Source organism: Mytilus edulis, chromosome 5 (genome assembly GCF_963676685.1).
Source record: "Mytilus edulis chromosome 5, xbMytEdul2.2, whole genome shotgun sequence".
NCBI classification, from domain to species: domain Eukaryota; kingdom Metazoa; phylum Mollusca; class Bivalvia; order Mytilida; family Mytilidae; genus Mytilus; species Mytilus edulis.
Window position 1 is genome coordinate 56568086 of NC_092348.1, and position 24502 is coordinate 56592587.

General features: G+C 32.0%; 1 protein-coding gene across 1 annotated transcript; it reads right to left on the reverse strand.

Moving 5' to 3' along the window:
* Positions 1-1825: 1825 nt before the first annotated feature.
* LOC139525148 (uncharacterized) lies at positions 1826-18886 on the reverse strand. Its single transcript, XM_071320333.1, has 8 exons — positions 18572-18886; positions 17862-17993; positions 16969-17070; positions 16369-16488; positions 8924-9126; positions 6544-6802; positions 2611-2784; positions 1826-2061 (listed from the first exon to the last, which is right to left on the reverse strand). The coding sequence occupies exons 1-8, from the start codon at positions 18873-18875 to the stop codon at positions 1826-1828; spliced, it is 1530 nt and encodes a 509-aa protein (XP_071176434.1). The 5' UTR covers positions 18876-18886.
* Between the last annotated feature and the right edge of the window lie 5616 nt (positions 18887-24502).

Genomic DNA, 24502 nt, shown 5'->3' on the forward strand with positions numbered 1-24502 from the left:
TAGCAAAAAGGTGCAGAAAGTGGCATCAAACATCATTCAATTACTCGAATGTGTACGGTTTTCTTTCCCCAGGCTAAGACTGCCTCAGGTCAAATTTCGGTTTTTTCTGAATTTGCCTTCCAGTTGTTTTATTCGAACGCTTATGACGAGACTTACGTAGACGAAACGTACGTCTGGCGTACAATATTATAAGCTTCGTATTGTTTATCAGCTTTTATATTTAACTTTAATAATCATGAGATAAATGTTTCCAGATATAGCTATTTCACATCACTTGCATAATACACGATAGTTCAAGACAAGTTTCAAGCTGTACATCGTTATCTGCTTTTGGTTTAAAATCTATTTGTGAATGCTACGTTAAATATTAAAATAAGACAATTAGAGAGAATATGAAACCGAGCCGGTTGAAATATGCAATCACTTTACGTGTATTCGCAAAAAACCCATTAAGACTCAGCCGTTGATTTTTTGGTTAAGCAAAGATTAAGAACATGTGAAATTTGTCACATTTTGGAATTGGTGGGTATGAAGCAAAACTATGACGACATCATTTGCACAACATGCATATGTCGTTATTCAATAACGTTTGAAATACCTTTTTCTTACTTATATTCCAAAATGCGTTTATTTTTTGTGTATGTGGGGTTGTGGGCGGAAGTGCGGGGACGCACAGGGATTAGTTGCAAATATAATTGATCATGTATATTTTTATTTATATATATTTTTATAAATCCCGTTTAAAATCAATCTCACAATCAGACGCGACAGTTTCAATTAGAAAAATACAATAGCCGATACTTTAAAATACCCTAGTTTTGCACATATAAATGCTATAGATCTTAAACATTTTTTCTCGTCCCATATCGTACACTCAGTTCTTTTGTATATCTGTTTGGTGACAATGAAAGGTGACTAGAATTCAGTAATTACAATTACAACGGCAATCATCCGATCCCACACATCTTCTAATAGGCTGTCCTGATGCAAATTGAAACGTAAGCTCCGTCCGATCAGTCGAAATAACATAGGTAATATGTTAAATTTTAAATTGTATAAATTTACATTCATTGCGGCCAAGGCGCGATAATCATGAAATTGTAACATTTGATCAGTGAAATTGGCAAAATTAATATACTGTAAAAAATGATTAAAATTTCATAATGGCTTAGATTTGATTATAAACTTATCTAGTGATAGGAATGACATTTTCATATAATTTTTAAACATTTGTCAAATAAACATCTGCATTGAAAGCCAAAAGTAAAATATGTAAAGATAGCAAAATCTAATAATACTTGTGTACAGCAGACGAGCGTTTAGTCTACAAACATGACCATAGGCTCATAAAAAAGGCTCGAATCAAACAAGTTTAAAAAGCTAAATAAAGAACGAAGCTGAAGAGTCTCGATTATTCTAAATTACAAAAGATATACAAAATACAGCAAAGATACTCTATTCTTGAGTTATTAGAACAAATTAGCATGCAGTTTATTGGAGATATCATGGAGGAGAAAATGTATCTATTATCATCATTAATATCTCTGATTAAATTGATTTTTTTTATCATTGTATAGTCACAAAACTATTTGAAAATTGTAGTTTTAGAAAACGCCCCAATAAAATAAAATTAATATCATTTGATCCAAAATTTAACATTGGCTTCAGCAAATCAAAATGCATTAACCAAAACCATTAGATAAATACAGGTACCATTCTGATTCAATATTCTCTCGTTATTTGTTAATTATTGACCGTTTTGTTAGTTATTGAAATCGGGACTTTTTTGCATATGTATAATCTTTCTAATATCATCAACTATTGTTCACTTCTTTCGATATAATGAATAGTAGTCATATATGTGCTTTGATATGCGTATACAATCTGGTACAACAACAGAGCACATAATAACAGCTAAAATGGCGATTCCAAAATATCCGATACACCACACAGATCGTCTATCTTCCCATATGCTAATTTTGGATCGTCGAGCTTTCGACGTAGTTTTACTGTTTATTCGTATTGCATTGAGAATATCATCCATTTGTATAGTTTGAATTGCTGTAAGATAAACATATTAGTTGTATGTTTATATATAAAAAATCATAACTTAAGGAACACTTTCTCATTGTACGTGCTAATTCACTATGCTACATGTATGAATGGATACAATTCGTTGTATAACGATAAAAGTTGTTTGAAGATGAAACTTTGAAACTAGAGACTCTAGTATGTATCGACAATTAGATTCTATTCCTGATCTAATAAATAATTTTAACAAAATTGTAAAATGCATTTAAACATGAATTTACTATTAACTATATTCTTCAGTTGCAAGCCTTGTAATATGAATGCAATCTATAATTAACTTCCATTTGATAAATTTTGTCAGGGTACCATCAAATAACATACATGCGGTCACATGGACTGTTTGCTCAACAGTGGGCAACATAATGTATGCCAGACAGAGTCATTAGTTGTCCAATTTGAAGTTTGAACATCTATGTGACAAAACTGCCCAAAAAAATAGTGCAAGTCTTTCAAATAACATAGCAATTTTGTATTTCTAGATATCAAACAAAGAACAATATAAACATTACGAGAACATACCTTTGCAAATTAATGATGTCCCATGCCATGTTAGATTTTTAAGACAAAATCTGTTCACATCGCCACCAATTTGTATGTATCCATGTAGACATTGATATGAAACTACACCTCCAGGGTGGTTGTCATATTCATTGAATGATGCATTTTGTCCCTGTGGAGGTACTGGACAAACCCCTAAAATCATTCAGAGTAATTCGCTTTCAATAATATTTTATTCTATTTGTTACTTACATTAAGTTTTTAATTTGTTTTTACAATCACAAATATGAAAGACCTGACATCGCTGTCCCAAGAAAATAACAACTAAACCAAAACTCTACCTAGAAAACTTATGACTTAGCAACACAACAGACCCAAAGGGTGATCAAAAAGTGTTCTCTTTTCGAATCTTTTATTATGATGTATGAACGCAAAGTGATACTAACAGATTATATATGACAGAAAGGTTACAAAAGCCCCATCCAATTAATTTGGTCAGCATGTCATGAAAGGTTATCTCTAAAAAAATAATTATGAAATCTGTGCCGCTAAGATCTTATTCCCTGACACTACCACTGAAGTTAAGGTTGGAATAATGTTAACAGGTATGATAGCCATCCCACAAACAAGCATATTTTGGCTTTAATATTGATTAACTTATAGGGTCTTTGCATCGGAACTAAACACATTTATTTGAAAAACAGTTGTTGGCATGACACGGGTTATGTTCTTCTCTTATATTTTATGATAGTATGATGCTAAACCCCTAACGGGAGGGATTGTACCTGATATTCATATAATGAAGACATAATCTTTCAATCAGTTTATTTGAGGTCTGGAGCTTGCACGTCAGTTAACTGCTAGTAGTCTGTTGTTATTTATGTAGTATTGTCAATTTATTTATTTTCTTTTGTTACATCTTCTGACATCGGACTCGGACTTCTCTTATCCTGATTTTTAATGTGAGTATTGTTATGCGTTTACTTTTCTACATTAGCTAGAGGTATAGGGGGCGGGTTGAGATCTCATAAACATGTTTAACCCTGCCGCAATTTTGCGCCTGTCCCAACTCAGAAACCTCTGGCCTTTGTTAGTCTTGTATGATTTTTAATTTTAGTGTCTTGTGTATAATTCGCAGTTTAGTATGACGTCCATTATCATTGTACTAGTATACATATTTTTTAAGGGGCCAGCTGAAGGACACCTACGGGTGCGGGAGTTTTTCGCTAAATTGAAGACCCATTGGTGGCCTTCGGCTGTTGTCTGCTCTATGGTCGGGTTGTTGTCGCTTTGACACATTCCCCATTTCCTTTCTCAATTTTATCAATATCTTTCTCCTGTGAGTTTTGATCTAAAACAAAGCATAAAAATCATTTCATACATGCATGATAATGTGACAACGCGATTACAAGAAATGCAATGTCACCTTTAGTACCGGAACTACAGAAGAAAAGACATTAAAGGAGGTTTATCTCGTGCTTACAACTTCACCTATGATAAACTATAATAGTGAAAGGAGAAGAGGGTCAACAATAGAGTCCCGTTTGTGCCGACTTGATATCATTAACTTGACAAATGTCACATCTTATCCGCGAAAATTAAAAAAAATAATAAAAAAAAATGAAATATCCAAGATGTCAAAATTTCGTTGAACCATACCAAGGAAAGAAAACACGGGATCAATGAAAAAGTAAACCATTGCTTTATCGGCTGATTTGGAGGAGTTCTAGATCACCTCTTAAGAATAATTTAACTTATAAATCTTTTACTTCAAAGATTTAAAGATATCAAAAGACAAATAGGAGGAATTTTATAGTCTCAATCAACATGTTAGTTGCTTATTCCTGTCAATAACTTGTCAGGATGTTTCATCTACAAAAAATGCACGAAATGACAATTTTGGAGGAATCATCCTATATTTGACTGGTATAAATTAACGACACAAAAGGATTTGTGCAATGAAGGAACACTCGAGTGTTATAATATTTGGACAAAATTAAAAGTATTGGTTGTTCCGTTAAAACTTAATATTGATGTATGGGTGTGTGTATTTCATGTGCATAACTGTATAGATACTTTCGCAATACGGCAGGTTGCATTCCATTCTATAATGTATTGTACAATTTCCTATCATATCACCAAATACATGACCAAAAGCTGCATCACAACTGTAAGGACTTCTTTCTACTGATATGCCGCTGCTAATCAATCCTGGTTCAAATAAAAATACAAACAATAATGCATTTCTGAAGAATGAACTAACATCACATTGAGGTATAAAATACAAGAACAATTAAAAACAGTGTTTCATTTCGTTTCGTTAATGTTTCGTGTTGATTTGTTTATACATGTATTTTTTGTACTCGCATACCTAAATTTTATAAGTGTCATCTGCATGTTTTAAAATCATTAATTCTAATTCAGAAAATAAAGAAAATATTATTATTTAATTTTTGCTATCTGAATACAATGACAAATTGGTTTATAGTAATATATATATCGTGTAATAATTGGGATGTTGTACGTGTTCTAACGTGTAAAGAAATATTGCACATGTTATTATTTGTAAAATGCCCAAAAAAAAAAAAATCAAGTTGTAACATGTAAAAAAGTATTTCGTACATGTTATAACATGTACACAATATTGCTTTAATATGGGTTTGACTTGCACATAATTTAGAAATAACAAGAATGTGTCCATAGTACACGGATGCCCCACTCGCACTATCTTTTTCTATGTTAAGTGGACCATGAAAATTGGATAAAAACTCTAATTTGGCATCAAAATTAGAAATAACATATCATAGGGAATATGTGTACTAAGTTTCAAGTTGATTGCACTTCAACTTGACCAGAAACTACCTTGACCAAAAACTTTAACTTGAATCGAGACAAACGGACGGACGTACGGACGGACGAGCGAGCGGGCGGGCGGACGGACAGAAGCACAGACCAGAAAACATAATGCCCCTTAACTATCGTAGGTGGGGCATACACATAATTCAAATAAAGAAGAATGTACATTTGGAAATAAATAATAAAGAACAATTAATTTAAAGTTAAGAAAGTTTTTTTAAGAGCACAGTGGTCAAAAAGTTTCAGAATTGTTTTATTGCTTCACGGCTTATGTTGGCATATTGCAATTTTAGGTCATCATATGTGTTATGCAGTCAATATGGCCTACAGCAGTGTGACGCTGTTTGATAATAGAATACATTACCTCAATGGGAACACAGCAGATTACTGGTTCATCTGATATTTAAAAGAACATGCATGTACATTTGAAATTATACCCCGTCTCTTTTTATCATGAAAAAAAATAAAGCAAACTGTTATATGCATACTCTTTAACAGCCAGAGAGAGAAAACTGTTTTTGGTGGACACAACCCAATTATAAATAACTTTGTAATTATTGAATCTGCATCCACATTTTTGGCGTTGAGCTCAAATATCATTTTTTTCTTAAAATAACAAGATCATTCCATGAGTCGAATGTCATTTTTATTTTTTTATTTCTAGCCTCTCCTTTGAAAACAGGGTATTGTTTATATTAAAATATATATTAAAGTAATTATAAAAACTGTTTTATTGGTCGTCAACTTTATTAAAAAGGACAAAACACACTAACATTCATGAATGAAAATTAAAAAAAATAAAGAAAATTTATTGAGGTGTTGTAATAATAGAAACATATCTTTATTTTCAAATATTGTGAAAGTTATTAACTATATTTTGTACATGTTTAAACATTTACGAGATACTTTTGTACATATTATAACTTGTAATTTTGGATTGTACAAGTTATTGTCCGTTATTTCTGTACCGTTATAACATGTACCAAATCGCAACCTGTACACGAAATATGTTATCAATAAATATAAATTGTGAATTATTTATTTTAATTAATATTTTTGGATGCTTGATTCGTTTAATGCTAAATTATTTTAAAATACCTCGAGGTTTCAGTCGAATAACTCGAATGATGACCACAGCTGTTTCTGAGCTCTGATTTGCGATTCCATTGCCCCATCTCTCTCCTATATTGATGATATTACCTTTATAGGCAGTATCAGATGGCCGCCATACCATTACTTTATTTTCTGTGTAAACATAAACAACACCACCAAACCCGAATTGTGTCGACGCCATTGTAGTTCCTGTACCATAAAACAACATTCCACCATTCACTCCACTATTTTGAAGTGCTTTTATCTTAAAAATACATTGGTCTATTTTTTCAACTAGTTATTAAGTACTAATTTTTTTGTATAAGTATATAGAAAGGGAACTCATTGCCGAGTTTCGAAGTAGTGAAGCTACTGTATCACAAGCCTGTCAACACTGATGCTGTGAGTTCGAATCCCGACCAAGGTAGCTGCACTTAATTGACTAAGATTTGTATTTTTCTACCGAAGGGAGGGGGGGTGGGTGTTTTCTTTTGGCACTCAATCTTCCTCCTCCAATACAAATTAGCCACCACGAAATAGAACAATAATGTTGAAAGTGGCATGGAACACCAATAAATTAATCAGTTTAATTATGAGGAATAAGAAACAGAGTGCATAATTTAAGGACCCTCTAAACAAAATCCAAGTATCTATGATAAATTTATCCCCAAAATATTAACTAGAGTTTCTTTGGTCCATGCATACAAATGGATACTCAATCGTTTTCAAATACCATGATTTACTAAGGAACAACCTGCAATGAATCTGATAAAAAAAATAGAAGGTGAGCAATACCACTATGCTTATCAGTGTGAGAAAGGTTCAAGATCAGCTGCCAATACGAAATGTTAATCATTTAAATAAGGACATACCTTTGTGAGGGAACTACCAAAAATACCGTTGACTAAATAGGCAAAATCACATTAAACGGTTATGATTGTGGGAAATTAAAAACAAAATTGTGTTCAGTGGTTCATTTACATACAAAAACAAAACAGCTACCCACAAAATAAAGCAACCTTCCTAAAGAAAACTTCCTGAACTGTATGATTAGAGGGTACATAAGTGTATTATAGTGTGCAAACATGACGAAGTCCATACCAACACAAATTAGAACCCAAAATTCAAACAGACAAAAAAAAATAATAAGAGATGCATCACGTGTGAAAGAAACGAAAGTTTCACAAGTTTATCGTCTACCAGTTCAGGAGAGGTTGGAGATACTAAATGGACATATCAACAAACGAAACGATTTATTGGACTCTGCTTTCAATATATACTACCGGATGTAGAAATTTGGGTTCTATAAAATAGGCTTCGGAATATCTTTGTATAATGGTGACAGTTTATGTTTGTCTGTTTGTCTTTTTCATTTTTGGCCGTGGCGTTGTCAGTTAATTTTCGATTTATGAGTTTGACTGTACCTCTGTTATCTTTCGTCTCTCTTTTATGGTATGTCCCCTCCCTCTTCAAATCTTAAATACATGAGTGATAATATAATAATAAAGAATAGCCTCCAGGTTGTCCTTTGAAGAGGTCATATAACCCTGATTAAAGACTGGAAATTTGACATACTCTCCTAAGCTATTTGATGAAACAAATAAGTGGTCATCTCAGTAACGAGACGATTTTAATATTGAAATTATCAATTACCCAACCATAGTAGCAATATATCAACTTCAACAGTATACGGGATATACATTTCCCCAACTCATATGGTATTCAACAGCTTTCAGGTGCTACTCAAACTTTGTAAAAATCACCAGTGTCTGAGCAGAAAGGAGGTACCAGGGTTATGTCTAAGAAGTCTTGTTCTTTCATTTGAAGATACCAATACTTTGTTATCCCTTCTCAACTTCGCAAATAATACACGATGGTCTTGAAGTATAGATTTTAGGTACTTACGTTATTTATCGTCTTTATTGTCTGTCGTTTAATGACGTTTTACAGTGTTCTTTTATTTGTCTTTTTTAATCATCGCTTTTAATTATATACATTTGACGTGACTCGATACTTATTCATCCTGTTAGTGTGATTTTGTACTATGGTATTTTTTGTGTGTTCTTGTCTATATTTTTTGCAATTAAGCTTTGTATGATGATTTATATTATAACAAAATGTTGACTGCTGTACACCTATTTTTGTATTTTTTACCTATTGTTCACACATTGTTGTCATTATAATGGACTTTTGTGCAAGTGAGAGGTTTAAATCCCCATTTACTACATAAGATAATGCATAAACCAAGTCTGAAATATGACGGTGTTTTAGAGTTTTTGATTTTGACATTTGATTATGGGTCTCGTTTTGAATTTGACTAGGAGGTTTTTTTTGGGGGGTTGCTATTACACTTTTAAATAACTTCAGATAACATATTTGTCATTACCTGTACAGTTACAAGATGGTTTGTTATATCATAAAAACAAGGAAATGGAAAAGAACCATTATGGTCAATATTCTTTCCTAAAACAATCTCATGATGGTAAACTTGTTGTTGACAGCCAAAATTCCATGCTTTGATATGAATAATTCCAACATGTTCTTGGCCTAACAGCCATCCATCTACGGCACTGAAAACTCCTCCATCACCTAAATTATAACGATTGTTTTTATCTTTCTATTATCAAAAATTTATTGACGACAGTTATCTCCCCAAATAACACACGGCTAAAAATGGTCTTAACTTAAAGACAAATATGTCTTCTTTAGTTTTTGTCCTGTCGTCAGAATTTTGTACGGTCACATTTTTCTAAAAAGTCGTTTTTATGACTGGTAGTATATTGGAGAGTTTCAACCCCCCCTTTTTCAAAATGAAAAAAATGTGTATGTTTGCTTATATTAATTCAAATAGTTTTTCCTGAAGCTATTCTTATATGTCAAAATATTCTATTCGGTATTTTATTTCCTTCTAATCAATAAAATTTGCGAAGTTTAGACTATTTAAAATTGAGGTAATTATAATTGTAAATTCAGACTCAAACTTTAGTTTCTTCTTCATAGTATTAATAAAAAATATCCCATAATATGTTAAGCATACAGTATTTAATAAAACTAATAAGTGATAAATATTTCGGAACCAAAATATGAAAAAAACCTGAAGAAATCAATGGAAAAAGAATGGAGTAAAAAACTTCAATTCAACACGGAACTCAATCACTTGCCTTCCGTCACATTTTGTGTATAAGTCAATAATTTGCTCTCAAATGATATATGAAATTACTACCTTTTTCGCTATTATATACACATATTTTAAATTACAGTGCACTGATATATGCCACATAATTTGTTTGTATATGTTTATATTCTATGTTTTATCGTTATAAAACATCGAATATACTTTGTCGGAAAAGTCTTATTGTAAAATCAAAATAATTGACGGATAGTTTCAGTAAATATTCCGTGATATGCCAAGTCCTTTGCAGCTTGCTCCATTAAGTCCAAAGAAAAGTCTTTAAATTTTGTGCAGTGCATTATATGCAAAAAAAAAAAAAAAATCGATTGAAATTTTGAGTCAATTCACAAGTTTAGGGAAGTCGATTTGTGTATCTGCATTGCATAAAAGATTGGATGAGGTAAACATCAAGATGAGCAGGCCTCTACAATAACTTTTTTTTCAACTTGTCCAGTAACATAACTTACTTGTCCGAATGAAATTGTTACTTGTCCAAACTTTTGTTTAACTAAAAATAACCTTTTTACATTTTAAGTGGATTAAAGGAACAAAACGAATTTAAATAATAGAATAGAATTTGATGGATTTCAATTGAAATACTTTTCAAAAATAAGAGTCAAGTACAACTGAATCTAGTCATGTCACAGGACTTAGGTTCTAGTTTTCACCAATGCCAGTCTCATCAGAATCTAAACATTAGGCACCATCTGATAGGCCTGTACACTCATCATTGCTCATTGGATTTGTATCCTCTTTTTTTTTTAGTTGAAAAAAGTTTTATTCAAATGCAATCAATAAAAATAAGATGAGGTCTAATTGCCATTGAAAACACTCTGAACAAGACACCAAATGACACAGAAATTAACAACTATAGGTCAACATATTACAAGTATTGTTTTTTTTTCTACTTATGATCAAATATGATTTTGTGAATTTTATGAAATTATGGTAAATAAAAAAAATATTTTTGTGAAAAAATTACCGGTATGGTATTTATTATAAAGAACATAATAAGGTAAGAAAATGAGATACTGATTTGTCTTGGTCCCGAAATGTCTCCTGTCTTGCCAAACTGTCTATAAATCATGTCTACTAAATATGTGTCCTACGGTGCCAAACTGTCCTAAACTTTGAGCTAAACCTGTCCAGGTGACGAACTGTACTGTAAAGTTACCTTATCTATCAAGCGCAGCATTGATTCGGATCAGTAAGACTGGTTTCAGAGAATAGTATACTTTTGATCTGTTAAAAAGAACCTGACAAAGAACCAGTTAAAAATTATCGATTGCAAGTAAACATGTCGAAGAAAAAGATTTTGCATTTGAATAAACAGAATACAGACCATTTTTCCCTCTGGTACCGGACAATCGGACAAGCGTTATTGTCGAGACCTGTTCCTCATGACACCGTTACTTGATAAATATAGATAATTTCTTCCGACTGATTCTAATTTAAAATACTCTACAGGTAAAATGCAGTCTAAACTCATTTATTTCTATAGAAATTCAGTTGTCAAACAACTTTAACAAGTTCAAGGCAAATATAACGTAATATTTAGTAGCAAAATAACTATTTATGATGCCATATAAACTTCTACGTCAATTGAAAACTGACCTCAAAATCTCAATGTCAACTGTAATAGATACAAATAACGGACAGATATTTCATTCCGCTGCAAGTTTACTTAGAAAAGACATCGAAACTCTAAAGAGACTACCCAACTTCGGATGAATTGTCTCTTCCTTCTGAATTCAGTCAATGCCTTCGTAGTTATTGCAATTCATTCTATGGTTACTCAATGAAACTGCATACAGCCAAGATTTTTCTCAGGAAATGGCACCAGAGAAATTGTGGAAATGCACTTGTTGAGGCAATCGTTTTTGTTTTACTCCTTTTCATTTAGGATTGGCTTTACAAATGTACCATGAGTTTGGTTCAAAACACCTTGTTGAAACATTGAGTGCCAAAGGATTTTAAGCTTCTTAAAGTAAAGTGCGACGCTATCTAATGTGTTGCCGACCAAGAAATTGAGCGAATTCAAGATAGTGTGTACGTCTCGTATAATGTTTCCCCAGCATCTTTGCAGACAAGCATATGGATGTCATCACACCTTTCTAACCCCCCTTTTAGATCTCTGTTAAATCTTGGATGAATTGATAGCCTAGGGATGGTTTGAAGCTGGTATTTTTTAGGAACAAATGTCTTTGGACTTCCTACAATATCTTGTCTGTACTTGTAAAGAAAAACTCAAAATAACGTGTTCGCTTTCAGCAGAACCTTTCATTTGCAGACCTGTTGCCATGAGTGAAATGTGTAGAAATGTTAAAACACGTCTTGTGATGGTTGATGAAAATGAAGATGATGGAGATAACGGTTGATTTGGTATAAAGCTTGTTGCACTGGTACACATGGTTCAAGTCCCGAGGTTAGAGGAGTGTTGATGTGCCCTTTAAAAAGTTAAACCCCGCCACTATCTGTATGTGTCTGTTTCAAGTCACGAGACGGTACTGCAGTGTTTGTCGTTTGTTTCTCTATAATATATTTGTTTCTTTCTTATTTATTTTGTACATTAATCAGGCCGTTAGATTTTTGTTTGTTTTACATTATTCATTTCGAGAATTAAAGACTATGCAGTATGAATTTTACTCATTGTTGAAGCCCGTACGGGACCTATAATTGTTTTATGTCTCATTTGGTCTCATTTGGAGAGTTTTCTCATTTGGAATCATATGACATCTTCTTTTTTTTTATATGGAATACTTTTGAAGTTTGTAGTACGTTGCAAGGGAAAAAGGGGGGATATAGTTACAAAACCTATAATGTAATAGATATTAACCAGAGTTAAATACACAATTACAAAATTTAATACTATGGTAGCAGTAATAATTATGAGAAAAAAAACAACGAGTAGTCTATAAAAAACCTGAAGTATTCGCAAATTCAATTTGAGGTCATATTTGACTGTTGTGTTCAATGGCTTTGGTTTGATACCTCACCCACTATGACAGTTAAAAAAATAATTTTAAAGTATTGTCCTGCATGACACTTGATTTTTACCTGAAATTGATATTTTTCATAAGGTTAAGGTGCTCTAAACATTTGATAGGTTGAAAACTTGATTTTTGAAGTTTTATTTATTAAACGTCGTTTTGGGATTTTTTTTGATAAAAAAATCTCAATGATTAAGGTTTAATTATAATAACAAACATTACTAAAGACAAAACAGTATCATTTGTATTTAGGTAGAGTTTAGAATAAAAAAAAATGCCAAAATTGAAACCCTCCCAAATTTTCACAGATTTTTACATATGACCTTTGACCTCAATTTTAAAAAAATGTGACCATATCAAGTCCTGACGACAGGCATATTCTTATAGTACACGATTTCCTCTTTCCAATGATATATTATGTAGGTGTGTGTTCGGTGGGGAGATTAGATTTAAAACAATCTGCCTTCAGTCACCGCACTATACGGGTAGAAACTGAAATAAAGCTTTTGAACGGACAAGTTGTGAAATAATGATTAGAAGCTATTACAGATGTGAACATATATAAATGATCCGGACAATATGAGTATTTGAACCATACACCTATGTGTATATACGCGTATGGTCCGTGTAATTTACTAATGATTGTTAACATACAAAGGTGCTACAAAATTATAATTTTCTTAAAATGAGGTTTTAAGTGATGCAATCATATGGAAATCCTTGTTACATGATAAATTATTAAACAAAGGGAATTTTATTTAAAAGTAATAATTATTTTGTTTATTAGATTCAAAAAAAGTTCTTGACATTCTCATTTTTTTATATAAATAATTGATGTGTTTTTGCTTTTACTAATACAATACCGTTTTGATCGAAAATATTTAGTTGCAAGAAGACGTGATCATTGAAGTGAAAATAAGAAGACATTAGCAGAAAATTGTTTCTGGAATAATCATTTAAACACAAAAAAAACCACAGTACATCAGTCAACAGCCAAGAGAAATGCGTTTTAAATTGACGCTAGGAAAGATAAAAAACAAATCCAAAAATGTCAGACAATATAGTCGGACCATATGAGAAAACACATATTTCAACCCGCTGCAATTGTTTGCACCTGTACTCAGACAGTAATCGGATGTTCAGTAGTTGTCGTTTGTTAGTGTGATTCAGAAATGTTTCGTGTCTCTTTTTTTATATAGATTAGACCGTTGGTTTTTCCCGTTTGAATTGATTTACACTAGTAATTTATTTGAGGCTCTTTATAGCTTGCTGTTCGGTGTGAGCCAATGCTCCGTGTTAAAAACCGTACTTTAACCTATAATGGTTTACTTTTATAAATTGTGACTTGTAAGGATGGTTGTCCCATATCACATCTTTTTATATCTAATAACCATACGCATATGGTCCAAATACTCATATGGTCCGAAACATAAATATTTATCCTTTAGATGGTTTTCAATATGACAACTATCCTCAGAGACCAAATGGTGCAGTCATAGGAAAATTAAGGTCACCGTATTGCCTTCAACAAGTAGCAAACCTAAATTCCATATAGTAATCTGTAAAAGGCAATGATATTTTATAGAGTGTTATTTTATTGTTCTTTTACACTACGGTAACAGGATGGAGAAGGTATAAGTTTTCACTGATATATTTTGGTTGATGTTTACACAGATACGCATAACTTTATTTTCGACTTTAAGAATGGTTCATTTGATTTGGGACTTTCCTTTTTGAATTTTCCTCGGAGTTCTGTATTTTGTGTTTTTACTTTTTTCAATATGAAAACATAAGAAAATGCCTGTACCAAGTCAAGAATATGACAGCTGTTATCCATTCGTTTTTTCTTTTATTTTGCCATTTTGAGGGACTTTCCGTTTTGAATTTTTCTCGGAGTTCAGTTTTTTTTGTGATTTTATTGATTTTTTAATCTATAGCTTCAACCTCCTATAAAGGAAAACATAGAAGGACCTTTCTTGCATCTCAGATCAACAGACAAATCTTTCATTTCAGGCGGTGCTATAGTTTTGTTACATGAACATGGAAAGTTCACAATGAATATAAAAAATGTAAATCATTTTTTTTTTCTGTAAATACACTTTGGATAATAACTAATTATGTAAATTCAATACGAGAACAGAAGAAGGAAGCATTCCAATATAGCTCCTTATAACAACACAACGCATTAAAGATTTAGCCCGATTTTACGCTACAAAATCGATAACATTAATGACAGAACTAGTTTGCGTTGCTTAGATTTAATTATTTTCTCTGAAAGTTATTTGTATATGCTAAACAGAATGACAAAGTTTTTGATAGACACCAAAAATATCAAACGTGTAAAACATAGAAAAAAATAGGGAAATACCGTGAAACCTGTGTTATCCGACACACTAGGGGACAAGAAAAAAATGTCGGATTAAGCAGGAAATCGGAATACTCAGGTTTCTTCTGCAAGGATAAGCATATTTTAGGACCATGAAAATGTGTCAGTTTAAGCAGTCTGTTGTACATGCAAGAATGGCTTATGTTATTTTTGCATTATTGTTCCTAACACTTTAATGAGACAGACTTCAAAATACTGAAATTTAAAGATCTGCTTCCCATCGTTATATTTCGTCGATATTGACACAGACAAACTAAATTTTATTGGTGTCGAAAGACATGTTCAACTCTATTGTTAATATGAGACAGATTTATAAAAGGAGACCATCAAAAACTGTAAACATATCAACATATCACAGCGTCATTGAAAGAAAATGTGACAACAAACATACAATATTACATGTACATCACTAAACAACTCACAGTAACACTAAAGATTTAGAAATACGAACCTGTAAAAATATCAACGTAAACTCAGGAAAAATTTGTTTTTATGCTGTGCTGTAACATAGCTTTGGGTATTTTTCTTAGTTTACTTTTCACTACTAGTATATACGGTATATACTGTCAACAACAAAACAAATTTTCTACATATCTGCGTCTTGGTCTACTAACAACCACCCACAAACATGTTTTGTTCGCGTCTTTGTCAAATTTACCACTAACCGCAACACTTTTTCTGTTAGACTATTTGAAAGCTATAATTGAATTTTTGTTTGATATCTTTCATCAGTTTCGTTGCATGTCTGTGATGTATATTTTCATAGTCGGGGAAACGAGTTTGGGCCCATGCAAACATGTTACACTCCGCCACATTCTGTATGTCCCTGTCTTAAATCAATAACTTGCAATTCAGTGGTTGTTGTTTGCCAATGTATACAATATTTGTTTTTCGTTTGTTTTTTTTACATAAGTTATGTCATTCGCATTTATCACTGCATAGTATATTTGTTTTCGTATATTGTTTTGTACATAAATTAGGTCATTTGCATTTGTCATTTATTGGCCTTTTATAGCTTGTTATGGATTATGGAGTTTGGTCTATTGGTAATTGTTTATTGTGAGTATCTTAGAGTGCAATCATCTAACATTACAGGAGGCAAAGTTTTGTTTTAAAACAGTGAAAATCACTTTAATTTGAAGAAAATAACAATTGACAAATCTGAGTTTATGTAAACCAAAAATTTTAAATATTCTAGAGTCTCACAGGAAATACGTTGTTCAATTCAGACGGCCGATACCCCCCAATAACGTTGAATGATCGCTCTCCGTTGGTAAACATACTAGATAGTCCTTCCAACGTAGGAACCCATAAACGAACCATCTCATCATCAAATGCGTAAACAACACCACCAAGGGTCTCATACAGGTCTCTATTACTGTTGTTCAAAAATGAAACCCCACCTTAAAAAAACCCAATTACATTATTCAGACATTGACCCCTGTCTTGTTTTTCCTGTTCATGCATCAAACAGTTCACTGACTAGTTGTTAGTGAAATTGCATTTAACTATTATCATGGTACAATGCTTGTCGGAAAATGGAACGAAAGGAACGAAAATGAGTCTATTGACGTTGATCTCTTTATACGTTAAATTATAATGTTTTGCAACGTTCGATGCCTATATAGAAGTTTAGTGACTTATTAGAGGCGGTTTTTGCAGGCAGAATAAGGGATTCTCGTGGGTATCAATTTTCGTGAATTGTAGAAAACATGCCTTTTCGTGTGAATGGGATTTCATGGTTTTGTCAAAGTCTGCATACATCATGTAGTTTGTAGAACTTTTGAAATCGTGGTTTATCTGTAGCCAAGAAAACTATGAAAATTGATATCCAAAAAATAATAATGAATCCACAGTAATGAGTATATGACATAAAATCCTACCTTGGCCATCTGATATATATCCGTCGCTCATCTTTGTTTGAACGAACACACTATCCGGGTAATATTCTAGTCCATGGTGTACCTCTTTGAAATTCTCAGTTACTAGTGTTCAAAACAATATTGTATAGAAAAAAAGAAATGTCGATGACTATTACATATATATGACATTGAATTTGAGTGTGAGGGAGGTTTATGTTTTCCTGAAGTACATGATATATATTCAACCGTCTTGAAAATTTTGCTTTTGTTTTAGATTGATTGTAAAAAGTATTTTTTTTATAATTTGATTAAGAAAAAAATCCGTTATGATATAACAATAATAACTTGTGTTTGATTAAAGTTGAAAAAATAGCTTGTTCCCCTGTTGAAAACTAGATCCATCTTAACTTGTTGATAATGTTGTCGACTCCTTTGAAGGTTCTTCTCAACGTTTTATGCGTCTGATTTCCATATTCTTTTCAAAAACACTTAACACTAACGAAAAATTCACTGTTAGCGCATTTCAAGGAATATGGAAAATGCCAGTGTACGTACACCAAAATATAATTAACGTTACACCAATATTTAAATTTCCATTGTAATGAACATTATTAACCAATCACAACAGTTTTGTGTATGCTGTTGAAAACATCAGTGTGTCGCCCATACATATAAATGTTAGGATCATCAATTAACTGAAGACATTTGTCAATAATAGGTTAGAAAATCCCCAGCCACTCACATTTTTTGTTAGTTCAGTATTTTTTTAAAACAAAGAATAACAGATTTATATCTTTACAAAGTATATCAGGTGATTAAAATTTTTGCAACAATACAGAGTACAATTACGTAAAGGCCAAACAAATGTCTTCAAGATATTTTAGTATATTATGTCTTTCAAAAATGAAGCATACCACTCATATTTATCGTTTGTGAAAATAAAACATCCGGCATATCTGCTTCTTTCCAAGCTCTCACTCTAGCAAAGCCTCTAACGTAAGGTCCTGACAAATGGTTTGGCCCATGGTATAAATTTGATATTCCTCCTACAAGATCATAAAAATAATCTCAAATGTCACAATAGCAAATATAAAGAATGAAATTAAGAATGAAGATTGTTTTGCAGTCAATTTTTGTTAGTCTTTAATTCTAAATTTAATTTTTTGAATATAAGAATTATCCAGTTTCAACGTTGAATTAAATCTATTCAAACTTTAATTTCAATTAGCAATAAATGAAAATGAAGTTATTCAACGCCAATGATATAAAAGAATGATAATGTTATAGTGTCGATTTTTTTAATCTGATCCACACCACCGTTTGTCTGGTTTGAATTGTTTCCTTATTTTAGGTTACTCGTGGTCGGCCTTTTTTTAACTAAATATACTGTATGTGTCTTTGTAATAATTGAAGACCGTACGTTGACCTGAAACCCTTTGCTTTGTTTTATGGATAAATTTCTCGTTGACAATCATACCACTTGTTTTTATATTTATATTGTCAAAAAGAAAGAAAATTCATCTGTATTTGATAAAAAATCAGAAGCAATAATCCGTCAGCCAAACTTTTCTTACTATCTTTGAAACTCACAATTGCCGACAATGCTGTGTTATTATTTGTATACCTGTAAAAGCAATCCCACCACTGTCATAATGTGTATGTATTTTGGTATCATATGGTGTGGCTAGTTTTATATGTACATCATTATACTTGTAAACAACTCCACCATAAGGGTAAGGATAGTCGTCATCTCTATGTGCTGATCCTATTCCACTGAATATATGATCCTCTCCATCTACATGAACTTTAACCTGAACGTCAACCTTGACTGGATACTGAGCCAAGCCATGATCTATAGTTGTAATGGATTCTGAGCTATTCTGAGCCATAATTTCATACCATGTGCTAATAAAACTTGGTGTGTACATGTTTCGATGGCTGTAAATTTCTTTAAAAAATAACACATTTTGAGAAGACGACAAATTGTTCATCTTAGTATACATGAGAGGCGGGAACATCTCTCATCGAATTTAAATTCAATAGAATTGTTTTACCACTTTTATATCTTATAGAATATAGTTAATTAAAAATCTAAGGGAATATATGTTTGTCAATTCTTTACAAATTTTCCAAGCATAACCATCTTCAATATGGGGACGAAGTTTCCAATTACAGTAGAAAAATCAATACTAAAAAAAAAAGTTATCAGTCTACTAATGAACACAAAAAAATTGTTTATTTTCATTTTTTTTTATTTCCCCGCATTTGCGCAGAAATCTACTTTTTCTTTCGGACTTGTTTGTCACTAGTCTTTGAGTTGAATATATATTTATCAGTCTAAAAAAATACAGGAAGGAGCACAATAACAATAAATTATCGTCCTTTCCTACGACTGTATCACCCTGCTCTGTCGCTCAGTAATTCTAGTATCAAGACTTCAAAACGAGACCAGGCATTATCAGCGACGTCACAATGTGAGAGGAGAAGTTATCAGCGTCGTCACAATGCGAGAGGAGACGTTATCCACCGGTGTCAACGTGATGATCATAACTGCAATTTCGATCATCCCAATATGGCGGACGCAAATTCAGGTAAATTTTATATTGCCAATTTCTCCCCTTTAACAACTTACTTTCAGATTTTTATCATGTCAAGAAACATCTATATAAGCATGGTCATTGAATATTCTTCTGTGAAATGATGGAAAATCAACTAGAGGAACGAAAATCGGGATACAAAAAAACCCGATGATGATCGTAACTTCTTTTTATTTTTATCAACGATGATCGTAACTGTTACTTAAGATGATCGTAACTGTCTGTTCCAGCGAGGCATTTTTTTTTTATAAAAACAGTTGCAAATTAACCGGCATATTCCCCCTTATGTCATTTTTCTTTGACAACTTACGGTGGTCAATAACGCTCATTTTGTTCAGTTTTAAAATCTTACTATTTTCAGTAATACCAACATATCGTGACCGCTAAATATAATGATTTATCACACATATAATAAGGTTTCGTTTTAAAGCTCACCAACAAAATCCCTTTTCCTCGTTTTTTTTTTTGTTTTGTTTTTTTTGTTTTTTTTTTGTGTGTGTATATATATCATATCTGAAGACGCTTATCGCATAGTACATCGTCATTCTTTTTATGAAGCATATATTTGTACATGAAATCAATGACTTTGAGTAAACATCGGTAAGTGCCTTTAGTTATAAACGTTCCTATTGTTATATCTTTATCATTTTTTACGTTGACTATATGTATTGTTATAAAATACAAAACTGCACAGTATTGAAAACAGCAAATTCTCATAATCATTTAAGTAAATGTTTCAGAATACTATTATGAAGTTTGACAGACTGAAGTCGACTTTAAAATGAGATTTTCTAAAATTGAATATCTTGTTAAGTATGTGTTAGTAATATAGGTTGGTTATCAATTACAACTGCATTGTTATATAGCATTAAATGTGGTACCATAGATCAGCAACATTTATTAGTCGATTCAATTTAAACGATAATATTCATAAACCAACAACAAAACACGGGATTTTGTCGTGCAAACAAATGTTGATTTCAATGCCAGAACAACTATACGGAAGTGAAACTTACTATTCATATAACATGAAGGAGTTTCCATGTGTTTGTAAAAATATTGAACTCATGTTTTGATTCTAGTTTCCATATTTTTAAGTAGCCCCATGGAATACAAACGATTATAATTCAATTTCTAAAACTGGATTTTGTTTAGGAGAAAAAAAATTATTGCAATATCAAGAACAATGATAAGGAAGTTAAAAATACTATATATTAACCGAAAATGGATTACTTTTCTTTCATTTGAAAGAAACAAGATAAAGACAACTTTTTAGTTCTTTGTGTAATTTCTTGTACAAAAAAGGTCTGCACTTGATAAATATTAGCATTGAAACTACTAAAATTATTTTGATAAATCATGCAGAGGATTCTTTATATAACAATGTATTGGCAGTAATGGTTGTACGATGCAATACATTATGGATACTAAATGCGTCATTATTGAAAACATTGTCTTAAAAAAATGATAAAATTAAAAAGGCGTTGTAAAAAAGAAAGAAAACAAGTATTATAAAAAATGAATCATAGAGATTTTTCTGAGTATCGTTATACCACCATGTCTACCTTTATTTATAGATGGTTGTTGGCAACAAGATTGGTTTTCTCGCTTGAGCCGGTACAGCGAAAGTGAGACAAGCAATCGAGTTGAGATGACCAATGATAATCTGTTTATCGCTATTTTACCTAAGACGACGTAAGATCAAAGGAAAATTTTGTAAAATAGCACTAATTTCATTTATGTAGAACAACTAAGGATTCCGTCATTACCCATTCGTATTATCTGAAATTTTACCAATTGTGCCCTTTTCTCGAAAGTAACATTTTGACTGAGTGTGGTTTTGCATGACGGGTAATTAATGCATATGAGGAGATGCTTACTCTGTAGAGGCTTCCAACCTCGATTATTTTAGGGATTGCGTGATTCCCTCGTTTTTTTGTGTGTAACCATGAATGAACATACTCATTATTTTGTACATAAATTAGGCTGTTAATTTTCTCGTTTGAACTGTTTTACATTTGTCATTTCAGGGTCTTGTATAGCTGACTATGCAATATGGGCTTTGCTCATTGTTGAAGGCTGTACGGTGACATACAGTTGTTAAAGTTTGTGTCGTTTGGTGTCTTGATGAGAGATGTCTCATTGTCAATCATATTCCATCGTATTTTCTATATCGTTTAACTTTTGCTGCCTTATTTATTGTTACCCTTCATTTCTATATTACAATATTGACTTCGATTTGTTGATCTGTGATAAACAAGACACTTCTAACGTACACACCTTAAATGTTCAAACTCGTTTAGATCTAAATATTCCAAGTGTACACACATGTCATGTGATTAGTTACAGAAATGTGTTTGATATGTACCATAAACAGATCCAAAATTTAACTATTTAAGAGATAAACTTACCTTCATAATACAAAAAAAAACTCGTTTGCTAACATTTGTTTACATAAATAAGGCCGTTAGTTTTCTCGTTTGAATTGTTTTACATTGTCTTATCGGGGCCTTTTATGGTCCGAGACCACAATTATTTCGTATTGCATTTCCTTTTGAACATAAATGAAAATAAAAAAAATCCAACCTGCGCTTTCTCAAAGAAACTTAAACTGTGTTGTACTATTTTTGGGACAAATTATATCAAAATTATAGAAAACTTCATCGCCTCTAACTCAAAATATGGACAATTTTATCTTTAGGGTGTCTTGAAATCTTTTGACACCTTCCGAAGTGCTATTTTTCAACCTTTTTCACCTGGACCAAATCACTACTTTCCTTTAAAATTCTGGACCCAAATTTTTTTACAGTGTAATTTCACCCCCTACTTGCAATATAAGGCATTAAACATGGAGAAATAAATTTGGAAGGGGTTTAAAAAGAAATGGCAAGTAACCCACTGTCAACACTAGGGACTATATTTGTGAACAACGAAAATCAAGGGACGGCAATTGTGGTCTCGGACCTTATAGCTGACTATGCGGTATGGGCTTTGCTTATTGTTGAAGGCCGTACGGTGACCTATAGTTGTTAATGTCTGTGTCATTTTGGTCTTTTGTGGATAGTTGGCTCATTGGCAATCATACCACATCTTCTTGTTTATGTAGAGGCAAAATTAAGATTTGTCTTTAAGTTATCTGTTAATGGTTCGTATTAAGTGTTTATTTTTGGTATGCTTTCGGAAGAGATTACTCCAAACTTCTTTTACCGATTACTGTTTTGAATTGTGTGAAGTTATTTTACAGTGCCCACCAGCAAACAATGTCAAAGAACTATCCCCAATGATAGGTCTCGCTACATTTAAGACCTATTGGTGACCTTCTGCTGTTGTTTTTTGCAATGGTCGGGTTGTTGTCTCTTTGGCACATTCCCCATTTCCATTCTCAATTTTATTGAAATAAAACAAGTCATTAAAAAAAGTCAAATACATAAGGAAAATGCAAAACGAAAAAACGGAGAAAAACAATTTCTATTGTTTTGGAAATTTATATTACTATGTCAATTTGTTAATTTGCTGTTATCATCCGAAGAGGAGAATGATTTCGTTTATTTGTTTTGAAAGTGTTCAATATTCTGATTTTTTTTTGTATCTCCTACAGCCTCTTCTTTCGTTAGGAATTACAACATATCAGCCCCATCTGACCACCAGATATTAATCTTCAAAATTAACCTTGTAAATCTTAAGTTGAATATGTCATCCCTGGTCATAATATGTAGAAGATTATATAGTACCTTGACGCAGATGCTACTTAAAAAAAGATTGAAATACAAATATTTTTTGATAATAAAATGCTTGTGTTTATATTATGAAACAGCACAAAAATAGCTTATTTAGACTGTATTATAAATAAACTAAATTGTGAGTCAACTATTCAAAATACACCTTTCATCTCTAAAGTAAGCACAAGTAGATCGTGTAGACATAATTATCATTGCATATTTTAATTGAGCCGGTAAAAAAAGATTGTATGAAAACTTAAGTAGAAAATTACAATCGGATCGAACTGTATCGGATGCTCTTCGGGATCTGGTTTTAACTTTAAAACTCGGGAAACTGATATAAAATCAACATCGATGGTTATCAAGCTTGCTTTCGTCAAGCGTAAAACTGTCTTAGGGAGAGGAAAAAAGACTATTAATAGAACGATAAACAGATAATCGGATTTTCTACGTCTAGATATCGTAAAATATCAGCCGCTCGACACAATGTGAAACTTTTTAGCTCGTTCGCTACGCTCACTCGCCAAAAAGGTTCACATTGTGGCTCGCGGCAGATATTTTACGATATCAATGTGTAGAAAACCCGATAATCTATACTTATTCTTTGATATGCCAAAAAAAAACAAAAAATCTACACAAAAAAAAACGTTACCTGAAGATAGCGTTTCTTCGTGCAAATGACGTCTTATCTAAAATGACGTCATAACAAGACCAACATAGTATACAGGTTACACCTGCCTCAAATAATTATACTACTTCTTATTGGAGCATACCGTTTTTTAAGTTGCGAGGAAAAACATAACGTGTAGCTCACAACTAAACCAAGTATTTTAAATTTCAATCTTTGTTTACATCAGAGTAATTTGATACTTATTCTAAAGTACAGCATTTTTGTAAAATCACATCAAGATGAATTACATATATTGAAGATTTATTGATTTGATGTATTCCTAATTGTGTTGTCAATGGTTAACCGGTTAACCGTCGGAAGGACCAGATATCGAATACCAAAAACGCTCACCGGTTTACCGGACATTTTTTTTCATTTTTAATAGATTTGATAGAAATGTGTATGGAAATCATCAAATAAGTTTGTTCTATTAAAAAATTATCGTCGTGGTAATAAATTTGAAGGATCATTTGTCCAGTATTTTGATTGATGTTGTTAATTCAAAAAACATTAAATTAATAAGAACTTCGTCAACTTGTATATCAGCTCGGAGCAAGATCTTAAGTAAA

Bases quoted from the DNA above. Each gene is read 5' to 3' on its own strand.
- LOC139525148 (XM_071320333.1), bottom strand. From the start codon at position 18,875: ATGTACACACCAAGTTTTATTAGCACATGGTATGAAATTATGGCTCAG. The intron at 17,071-17,861 runs GTATGCTTCATT...TTTGAACACTAG, and splicing joins ACAAACGATAAATATGAGTG to TAACTGAGAATTTCAAAGAG. The intron at 16,489-16,968 runs GTAGGATTTTAT...GGTTTTTTTAAG, and splicing joins ATATATATCAGATGGCCAAG to GTGGGGTTTCATTTTTGAAC.